Source organism: Oncorhynchus gorbuscha, linkage group LG11 (genome assembly GCF_021184085.1).
Source record: "Oncorhynchus gorbuscha isolate QuinsamMale2020 ecotype Even-year linkage group LG11, OgorEven_v1.0, whole genome shotgun sequence".
NCBI lineage: Eukaryota > Metazoa > Chordata > Actinopteri > Salmoniformes > Salmonidae > Oncorhynchus > Oncorhynchus gorbuscha.
The window spans coordinates 26,883,823-26,895,070 of NC_060183.1; the positions used below are offsets into that span (position 1 = coordinate 26,883,823).

At 42.0% G+C, this 11,248-nt stretch overlaps 2 protein-coding genes across 2 annotated transcripts; both read right to left on the reverse strand.

The window, feature by feature from the left end:
• Window positions 1-530: 530 nt before the first annotated feature.
• On the reverse strand, window positions 531-1,661 carry LOC124048002 (piggyBac transposable element-derived protein 4-like). The gene is made up of 2 exons (XM_046368362.1): window positions 942-1,661; window positions 531-804 (listed from the first exon to the last, which is right to left on the reverse strand). The coding sequence occupies exons 1-2, from the start codon at window positions 1,081-1,083 to the stop codon at window positions 656-658; spliced, it is 291 nt and encodes a 96-aa protein (XP_046224318.1). The 5' UTR covers window positions 1,084-1,661; the 3' UTR covers window positions 531-655.
• Window positions 1,662-3,086: 1,425 nt separating this feature from the next.
• On the reverse strand, window positions 3,087-4,063 carry LOC124047668 (39S ribosomal protein L15, mitochondrial-like). The gene has a single exon (XM_046367979.1). The coding sequence runs from the start codon at window positions 3,547-3,549 to the stop codon at window positions 3,130-3,132; it is 420 nt and encodes a 139-aa protein (XP_046223935.1). The 5' UTR covers window positions 3,550-4,063; the 3' UTR covers window positions 3,087-3,129.
• Between the last annotated feature and the right edge of the window lie 7,185 nt (window positions 4,064-11,248).

Sequence of the window (11,248 nt, forward strand, 5' to 3'; positions counted from 1 at the left end):
CCAGCGTTGTCTGAGTTTGGCCGGTGTAGGCCATCATTGTAAATAATAATTTGTTCTTAAATGACTTGCCCAGTTAAATAAATAAAACATATGACCATTATTTGTGTATTTGGTCTATTCAGCATAGCTCTGTTCTGCCCTGCCTTGCCCCCTTGTGGAACTCAAAAGTTAGCTTCTTACTGTTATAACTCAAATCTGTGATTTTGTCAATGCAAGAAACTATTTTTTATAGCAGTGTTTATTATATAATAATTCTTTGTAGTATTTGTTATTGCTATATCCTTATATTATATTCTAATGAATAATTCATCTTTAATCTGTACTTTCAGAAACCACAAACAGTATTTGCCAATATCATAACTGGAATTGGACATCTTTGGAGCTGAAGAATGAGGCCAGCTTTTGTATGCTAACCTACACTCCTTAACAGTTGTACTGGATGAAAACACAGCAAGAAAACACACAGGCCAATATGTAATAGTCATCTATTTTATTGCAGTATTGGTAGTTGGTTCAACAACTTGTTTTACTAGAGGACAAAAAACTGAATATGCATAACCCATATTTAATATCCATGCAGTGACTGAACAACAACTCTATTTCCACCCCCACCACTAAAGGCATAGTATCTGCACCTGTTAGGTCAGTCAGTCACTTATTGTTGCAGAAAATGCTGTTCAGTGAGGCGTAGGGGATTGTCTACAGCAGGACGACCCCCAGTGGATGGGCGCCGAGGGGTGTGGTGCTCCTCCAGCAGCTCTCTCATGAGGTTCTCTCTGTATTTTTGGTAGGTAATTACTTTACCTATGAGGGAGTGGGGAGGATGAGGATGATGAGGCAATGGGTAGGTGGGTGAGATATTGTCACTATAATTGCATAATGGATTTGTATGTGAACTGTACATCCAATTACAAAAAAACCTTGTTCAGTAATCATCTCACCTGTTAGTTGGCGGTGAACTATGCTGCTGCTGAGGACAGCAGTGGCGATCAGATGGAAAGATATCTTCTTATCCCACTTGGTCGTTTTCCGAGTGCATTCCACAAAGCTGTTTATCATGTCCGCCTTATCCACGGCCCCCATTTTGAGGTAATAATTACTCCTGGCTCTCTCTTCTCCTGTAGCTCTAAGGCATAGTGATTGGTCTCCTCTACTATGTTTCCCACCAGCTCCTCTGTCAGAAACAACTTGAAGCACTCTGCCTCAGTTGAAAATGGCAAGGGGCGTTGCACTCCAGACTGGGACTCGTCAAAGCAAACAGCAGGGCCAGGAGGGGTGAAATGACTGGTGGCCTTCCAGCTACCACATAACTCCTGTACTTCATCCACTGTCGGTCTGCCTCCATCAGCACCAGCATCGTCAAAGGGACCTGGTACTTCGTCAGTGGACAAGGGAACCTCGGATTCAGGGTTCTCAATGGCTACAAGGTTGGGGGGCAACTCCTCACTGTCACTGTCAGAATCTGATTCCTGACTTTCATACTCAGACTCATTGTCAGAATTTAAAAAAAAAATGTCCAGAATTTCCACATTTGTGAGTTGTCTCCTTTTGAAAGACATTGCTAATGCTACAACTTAGCTCACTAACAGTGTGGGAAAATCTTTGGATGGAGTTGAAAGTCCGTGTTGCCCAGTAACAGCCCAAAAACATCACTGCTCTAGAGGAGATCTGCATGGAGGAATGGGCCAAAATACAAGCAACAGTGTGTGAAAACCTTGTGAAGACTTACAGAAAACGTTTGACCTCTGTCATTGCCAACAAAGGGTATATAACAAAGTATTGAGATAAACTTTTGTTCTTGATCAAATACTTATTTTCCACCATAATTTGTAAATAAATTCATAAAAAATCCTACAATGTGATTTTCTGGATTTTTTTTCCTCATTTTGTCTGTCATAGTTGAAGTGTACCTATGATGAAAATTACAGGCTTCTCTCATCTTTTTAAGTGGGAGAACTTGCACAATTGGTGGCTGACTAAATACTTACTAAATAGTAAATACTTGGAGGGGATGCCTAGTTCAGATTTCGTTGACTGTATCATTTGTTCCCCAATGGTGGAACAAACTCCCTCACGACGCCAGGACAGCGGAGTCAATCACCACCTTCCGGAGACACCTGAAACCCCACCTCTTTAAGGAATACCTAGGATAGGATAAGTAATCCCTCTCACCCCCCCCTTTAAGATCTAGATGCACTATTGTAAAGTGACTGTTCCACTCAATGTCATAAGGTGAATGCACCAATTTGTAAGTCGCTCTGGATAAGAGCGTCTGCTAAATGACTTAAATGTAAATGTAAATGTAAGGCCTGGTTCCCTGGGGAAATGAACCATCTGACAATGCCCCCTCGTCAGCACGTTCCACTGCCCGGCAGGTAAGGTGTATGAAAATAAGCAAAAACAAAGCCCGGATAGCTCAGTTGGTAGAGTATCAGACTTTTATGGGTAAGGCGTATCTTTATGCACCTTCACTATACTCCACCTCCTTCCATACTGGGTGAGTGGATTCATATAGCCCTCTCTCTCCGTATGAGCTATGACCTGTGTCCACGACCAACATGGGGACCTGCACCGATATATACCATAATGGCTCAGAGTCCTAGACTGCCATGTAGTTAGAGACCCCCTTTGGCCTACATAAAACTCCATTGCGACATCCTTCCCAACCTCTACTCTAACTTCCTGTCTACCCAGATCTAGGGCTCTCTTATGCTTGTTTGGAACAAAATCCTCATCGTCTAAACCATGGGTCAAATTACCACTCTCCGCATTCTCAGGTGGGACGTGGTGTATCAGGAATATGGCTCCCACGATAAGACAGCTCAGACCAAACAGCATTCCGATGAAGCCCCACCCTTTTCCGGAAAACATATCATCAGCCAGAGGCCAGAACATACTTCCACTTCTATGAACAAGCACAGGGATGGAATATATATATATATGCCATTTAGCAGACGCTTTTATCCAAAGCGACTTACAGTCATGTGTGCATACATTCTATGTATGGGTGGTCCCGGGGATCGAACCCACTACCCTGGCATTACAAGCGCCATGCTCTACCAACTGAGCTACAGAAGGACCAAATCATGACACTTATGTACATCAACAGGGCATGTACATTTGAATCATTTATGAACTGTAATATTGGAGCAGTTTATCATCAGTCGGTTTAAGTATCTTCTTCTCGGCCATGTTGACGACCCAGCCTGGCGAGAGGCCAAAGAAGATCTGTCTGGGGTCCTTTATCATAGAGAGCATGTGGAACAATTCGTCTTTGGAAATGTCCGGTAAAATATAGCCATACTTCTGGGCCAAGGCTATCCGTGCTTTTTGAATCTTCTCTGGATCTGCCAGGTAACCCCGGTTGGCAGCATCTGTGTAGTAGGGAACCATGTCTTCCCCAGGCAACATTCTCTTTGGAATGGGCTGTCCACTTATGAAGAATGGGACAGGCTTAAAGAGGACCGCAAGACTTCTGGGGTCATAGAAACCTGTAGTGACCATCCCTCCGGTTCTCTCAATGGCAGCAATGGCCTCTTCAGACGCCATCTGAACTTCTATGTTGACTTTCGCCGCAAAGATACCAGCACCCTCGCCAACAAGCTGAACACCATAGTCCCTCTTCTGTGGCTGGATGGTCACTCCCCTGCCATTAACCAGCTGAGTCAGGTCAATGGGATGAGTGGGGTGAACCCGACCCAGGTCAATCAGATACTGCAGCCTGTTCAGGGTCAGGGGCTGGTACTGAGCCCGCCGACTGTGTCACTCATTGTAGCCGTATTTTGGGATGGCTAGATAGAAGGGAGTCTGACCCCCCTCGAACCCCAGACGAGGTCGGTTGCCTCGCTGCCTCTCCCCCTTGTGACCCCGGCCACTTCTGTTTCCTCCATGTTGGCCTCTGCCTCGCTTCTTCTCAGCCTTCTTGGTCCCCGGTTCAGGTCGTAAGTTTGCTAATGAAATACGAGGCAAATTCTGCAAAATATCTAATGCCTTCCCACTAGGTTTTCTCGTAAAAGACATCGTCCTCTCCACATGTCAACATCACGTCAATGACGTGTCAATGACGGGGTCAGGGAGTCTTCTTCAGAGAGATGGCCCCCTGATCCCCTGACCCCCTGATCCTATTGATTCCAGTTCTCCTCTCTAACACTGTGATTGTTCGAGAGTGTCAGAGTGTCTTACCATTTTGCAATGTGTGATATGAATCCAGGTAGTTATTTCAGCTATTCTCACAGCCAAGGCTGTCACCAGGAGTACTTAGTATAGTCCCTCCCACCGTGGCTGCTTCCAGTCTATTCTCCTCAGGGACTGGATTGAGTGAATCACCTTGTCCTGTAATTCACATGTATAGCATAAAATCTTGGACATACAGGTTTGGTTAACAAACAGTCTTCTATTTGTTCTAATCTAATCATGTCCGCCAAGTAAGTTGGGAACACTATATACAAAAATCCCATCCCATCCTCGCTTTGATACATGGCTTCGCCCCTGTATCAATATATATCTACTTTAATAAGAATGACCTGTGCTGTTTTCTATGGGCCTGGGCGTATATGGGCTTGTCTATGTAATAAGTTAACGTTCTCTCCTTGTTTATTTCACATGCCCTCGTCAAAGCAACTATTTCGGCCTGTTGTGCCGAATACTTTCCGGGCAACGCTTCCGCAGATAACACCTTATTTCCAGAAACCAGCTAAGCTTTCATTCCCTGTTTTGTCTCCCCACAGTAACTTATCTACTCCCCTTCTAAACCTTCTCCTATCTGCTCTCAAACCTTCAAGGTCTCAGCAGCACAACTGTGATTGTTTTAAAAAACATGCCCATGGTGGCAATTTCTAAATCCTCACATAGGTTAATTAGGTCATCTCGATCCTATCAATAATCCTGAATCACCACAGATCTCATATATCCCTGTCCACTTTATACTATTTAAATACAAATCATCTACTGATAAAATTAAACCAAAACGAACACTACCCATATCACATGCTGTCTGTACTAATGAAATCCCTCCTTCTGGAGTCTATTGTATTTTATCCAACAATAACATGGGTTAACCTCTAAATCAGTCACATCAATAATTTAATATATGTTGCATAGTGTGGGATACATTATCTACAGCAATTTACCATCCCTAAGAACCGCAACTTATTTATTTTCATAAATAATCTTAATGCTTATAAAATCAATATTTTTCTATCTCAATGTATTTTCCTGCCCTGTTTGCTTAAAATAATTGCTGTCCCTAGTGAACTGCTTATCTCTCCACCTCTTCTAGCTCGGCTGCTTGCCCCCACCCTACTAAGTTCTGTTTAATGGGACGGCTTATCTCGGGACGCATTCCACTGAGGAAAGCCATTTTTAATTGTTGACTATCCCCGGCAGTGGAGGGGCCTTGAGTCCCTCCACTGCCGGAGATTCTTCTAACCCAATATTCTCCCGGAGCGATATATATATATAAAACATACTACTACTGGTCAAAAGATAAAACTACAGTTTCAAATAACATGACCAGATCACAGTTACTACTCTGGAACCCTCCACCAAGAGAACTTATTGTACCCTTATGTCCATCGGAGGAGAGACTCAAGAAAGTCTGCCCTTAGTCCAAGGCTATGCCATTTCTTTCTTTTCATTGGTTCAAATTACAACTATGTCAAGGAACTATAAACTCGTAAATAATTATCAGTTACTCAATTTACCTTAAAATCAGTATCACAAATGACCACAAATTCATTATCCAAATGGCCCCCCGTGAGGCTGGTCAGACAAGGGAGAGCCATGATAGGCTCTCATCAAAGGTTATACCACCCTTTTACAGTCGTGTTCCATACAATATTAGACAAATTAAAGAACCCTTTATCTAAAGAGGTCACGTGTTTAGTGAAAAACTCAGAAAACAAAATTCTAATATTCTATATGTGAGTGTATCCCTTTAAGATATCTTGTCGCTGGGCTGTACTAATGCAATCCCCTCACACCCAAACGTTTACTACAAACAAAACCTAATAATTATAATAATTATATTGTACTCCCTCAAATCATTAGTTTTAAATGTCCTTAATGGTTATATCTAAAACCCATTCAGTCTCTCTTCAAACAGTCTCACCAAAATGCTTGATAGGAAAACCCTGCCATTAGACACACAACTGTGATAGACGTGCACTGTCCCTGTAAAATAAAACCAGCTCCACTGGCATGTTAGTATACCTTAACTTTCTGTTAATTTCACTGGTGTTACCTAAACAATGAAACAAAAAAATAATAAATACGACTCCAGTCTCAATACATTCCAGGCGATCATTTGGAAAACACAACGTATTACATCGAAATTGCCTCGCTATTATTTAGAATGAATTAGTCTCTCAATTCAACCGAAACAAACTATTAAAACGTTCAGTTTATATCTTAAACAAGCACTAATAACCGTAGCTTTCCTGGCAAACCCTATAAATAGTTGAATTATGATCATAATGAATTTTAGTCTATCGGTGCCAAGGCTGAGATACAAATCCGAGTCTCCCGCGCTATAGGCAAATACTTTACCAACAAACCACCAACGCTATGGAACTGAATGAGACAAAAATAGCCCTACTTTAAATGTCCAAGAGTTTCCCCAGCGAGGATTCTCCCTACTCTCACTCTCCTTGTCTCTGCCTCTTTCTCTCCCGATTGTCATCTATCTCCCCCTTTCTTCTGACTGTCTCTATCCACTTTTCTCGACTTTCTCAATAAGTTTGCTGAATCCTGTCCTAGTTCGGTTAAATATTTTCTGACTTTCCCTAGGACAGCTATCCCTATCCTTTCTCCTCCTGCTCTACCCCTCCCTCGGCTCCAGGAGGTTCCCCATATGGGAGTGGTGGGGGTGGGACGGGAAGCCCTGGCTGCCGTCGTCTCACCACCACGATTTCATCATCGGGATTCTCTCTCCACGCCTGATCAATCAGGGTTGGGTACAATTTAGGCTTATGAGAGACCTCCAGAGGAGCCGTGGGAGTTATGGTTCCTCTTTCCCCTGCATCCTGTCGCCTGTTCATCCTACTTCCTAGTTCCTGGCTACTTACATCTTCCCTATTTTTTTAAACTTCCTTTTCTTTTCTCTTTCTGCTCTCTTCCTCGCTTCGGCTAACCATACCCTCGCTGTGTCTAGCCCCTCTGCCTGTTGCTTATCTGTCTTGTCTCCACATGTCTTACGCAACTTTTCTACGTCCAAACTCCCTTCAAATTCCGGAACCTCCATTGAGGATTTACTACTCATGTTTAGTAGAACCTTGTGGTTTCTAAGCTTATTCTCTATGTGTATCTATTTCTATGATCTGTGTGTGCTTTTTACCATTCTCCAAGTACTATAGGAGCTCTCCTGAACCTATGTTGAGAAATACCCCTTTAATCTTTCCTAGAAATTTACAATAATTAACTGTATGTATCCTGATACATTATTTAGGTCATACACTTTATACAACTATAAGTTCTCCTTATGACTTTTGACTGATAAATATATCTATCTTCTTCTTCTATGTGTGTGTAAAACTCTGATCTCTTATTTCACTACTCCCTATGTGTGTGCTCACACCACTCAATGTGTATTTTGCTCTCTCTTAATCTTGCTCTCTCTTAACCTTGCTCTCTCTTAACCTTGCTCTCTCTTAACCTTGCTCTCTCTTAACCTCTGTGTTTTTTTGTGTGTATTTTTTTTCCTTTTTTGAAACTTTATCTATAGACGTGTCGATCTGACATTAGGCCTCACCCGTATACAACTATAAGCTATTTTCCAGGGGTCGTAAGTCCCTAGTCAGCCGCCAATTTTTCGGTTGTTGCTTGTTCTTTTGACGTTAATACCTCACTCCGCTATATTAGGTTTCTCTTCTCTCTTCTTTAGTTTATACAGGCAGTGCAGTGTCCACAGATAGTCTTGGTGTCGCTAGTACCTCACGTCATTTACGGACCTTCTAATACAGTGGGGCAAAAAAGTATTTAGTCAGCCACCAATTGTGCAAGTTCTCCCACTTAAATGTCATTTTCATCATAGGTACACTTCAACTATGATAGACAAAATGAGAAAACAAAATCTAGGACTTTTTATGAATTTATTTGCAAATTATGGTGGACTTACACACATGTATTATAATAATCTATTGATTCAAATTAAGTTCATACAATCACATGATATCAGACCTATGGTTTCAAGACTAGAATGTTACAATCATTTATTGAAACACATTTCCTTATCAGCTATTCATCATAAACATTCTTGCTGATGACAGGCATACCTATAACATGATGCAGCCACCACCATGCTTGAAAATATGGAGTGGTACACAGTTATTTGTTGGATTTGCTCCAAACATAATGCTTTTTGTATTCAGGACATAAAGTATATTTCTTTGCCACATTTTTTTGCAGTATTACTTTAGTGCTAATTGCAAACAGGATGCATGTTTTGTAATATTTTTCACTCTGTCATCTAGGTTAGTTTTGTGGAGTAACTAGTGTAGTTGATCCATCCTCAGTTTTCTATCACAGCCGTTCAACTGTTTTAAAGTCACCATTGGCCTCTGAAATCCCTAAGCGGTTTCCTTCCTCTCCAGCAAATGAGTTAGGAAAGACGCCTGTATCTTTGTAGTGACTGGGTATATTGATACACCATTGTTACGTTCCCCAGTGTCTGTGTTGTGGGTTTGTATGTGTGTATTTCAGCAAATGGCTTCCTGGATTCCCATAAGCAGCTGATTGGTCGGCCCCATTGATGATTGGAGCTGATTGTTGCTCAGAGAAAGCTTCTTGGTATGTCCTGTGTTGTTCAGAGAGAGCTTCTTGGTAGGTCCTGTGTTGGTGGTTGTTCAGAGAGCTTCTTGATATGTCCTGTGTTGTTCAGAGAGAGCTTCTTGGTATGTCCTGTGTTGGTGGTTGTTCAGAGAGAGCTTCTTGGTATGTCCTGTGTTGTTCAGAGAGAGCTTCTTGGTATGTCCTGTGTTGTTCAGAGAGAGCTTCTTGGTATGTCCTGTGTTGTTCAGAGAGAGCTTCTTGGTATGTCCTGTGTTGGTGGTTGTTCAGAGAGCTTCTTGGTATGTCCTGTGTTGTTCAGAGAGCTTCTTGGTATGCCCTGTGTTGTTCAGAGAGAGCTTCTTGGTATGTCCTGTGTTGTTCAGAGAGAGCTTCTTGGTATGTCCTGTGTTGGTGGTTGTTCAGAGAAAGCTTCTTGGTATGTCCTGTGTTGTTCAGAGAGCTTCTCGGTATGTCCTGTGTTGGTGGTTGTTTAGAGAGAGCTTCTTGGTATGTCCTGTGTTTCGTTGTTGGTCTGTATAATTTGTAAAGTATTTTGTAGCCAGTCCTGCTGATGTTTGTGTATGCCAAAGGACTGTTGTTTTGGTAAGTGAAATTGTTCACTTTACGGTTGTAATTATGTTTCATTTGTTCCCAGGGGGGAAGGCACCTTGGGAGTGTTTTAGGCAAGAGGCCTGCGGGCATACATATACCCGTACTATGTCTATGCACACTAGGTAAGACCTGGGCAGACCATCCCGTATTTTGGTTAGTGCGCCAGTTGGTGCTAGTTAGGTAAGTTGTGGGTAGGTAGGACAGGGGGCTCTAACTTTTTACTTTGGTTCCATGCAGACCCTTTTTCCCCAAATTACCTTGTGAAGGATTAAATAAATTCCCTGTTAACGGTAATATATTCTGCCTGTTATCCTTACCCGCACCTAGTCACATACCTCTCTCACTCCACGGGCATGCGCAGCAACCATCCAAGTGTAATTATCAACTTCACCATGCTTAAAATGGTATTCAATGTCTTTATTTACCCATCTATCAATAGGTGCCCTTCTTTGCAAGGCATTGGAAACCCTCCCTGGTCTTTGTGGTAGAATCTGTTTGAAATTCACTGCTCAACTGAGGGACCTTACAATTACCTGCATGTTTGGGGTACAGGGATGTGGTAATAATTCAAAAATCCTGTTAACCCTCCTGTTGTGTTCCCGGTCGAGTTGAACCGATTTACAGGTTCTCTCTGAAAATGTAGTTATTTTAATCTGATTGTCATAAGGTTCCATGACTTTGTCCACACAGTACATCTGAAAACACAAAATACATTGAGATTTTTTATACATTTTGAGTGTTTAATCTAACTTCTGTACACCTGTGGTGGTTCCGGTCAAAAATGACCAGTCATTAGAAATGTGTGGGTGAGACTACAATTAGTGTATAAAATTGAGTTCAGGCACATGCCAATTCATCAGATGGACACACTCCCTCTCCCAGACCTCCACATGGATGTGTGTTTGAGCACACACACACACACACACACACACACACGCCTCACTCCCCTTCTTCGCTCCCATGGGAACCCGACAGGGACCTTTCCCCCAGGGGAACTAGACCTGTTGGCATTCTCACAAACAATTGCAACCTTGTTTCAATAATATACAGTACTTTTCTCACAGCTCTGGTATATAAAGCTTTGAGGCCTTGTTCACAATTCATTCTGTGGCAGCACAATGACGTACTGTATGTGAGGCTCTTGATCATGACAATGGGGAGGAGAGAGTCCAGGAAACTGACAGTGAGGTAGTCTGATAAATAGCACAATATGTTTCATCTGAGTATTTGTTAGTCAAAAGAATCCATATATTGTGCTGTTTTTTTACTCAAAGATGATTTGTATGAGTTCAGGTCAATGAGGCCTCCAGGCCATAAATAGCAAATAGAAGTTCAAATCTTGTAATATTCACAAGAACTTAAGTTGATAAGATCTAACAGGTGATATGTATTTATAATCAGCTATAATAGGGAGGTCATTTTGGACCGGGAAGACAATGAATTAACATGAAATGAACACAACAGGAGGGTTAAACACGTACTGCAGAGTCCATGCAATTTGTTACTTAAGCACGTTCACTCCTGAATTTCATGCTTGCCATAGAAGGTCTTGAATACTTAAAGACGCAAAACTTCATTTGTAAAAATCTCTAGAAACATAATTCCACTTTCACATTATGGGGGATTGTGTGTAGGCCATTCAATTGAATCCATACAACAAAATGTGGAACAAGTCAAGTGGCGTGAATACTTTCTGAAGGCACTTTGAGATTGTCTCTTCAGGCAGTCGTTGGGTTGCTAGCCTCGTACATAGCATATAGCTAGCTCTGTATGGCTGTGTATATTTGAGTATTACCAGTTAGGCTATTCTGCTTTCCTCTGGTAAACAACACACCTATGCTCAAGTTGAAATCATGTTTCACAATATACT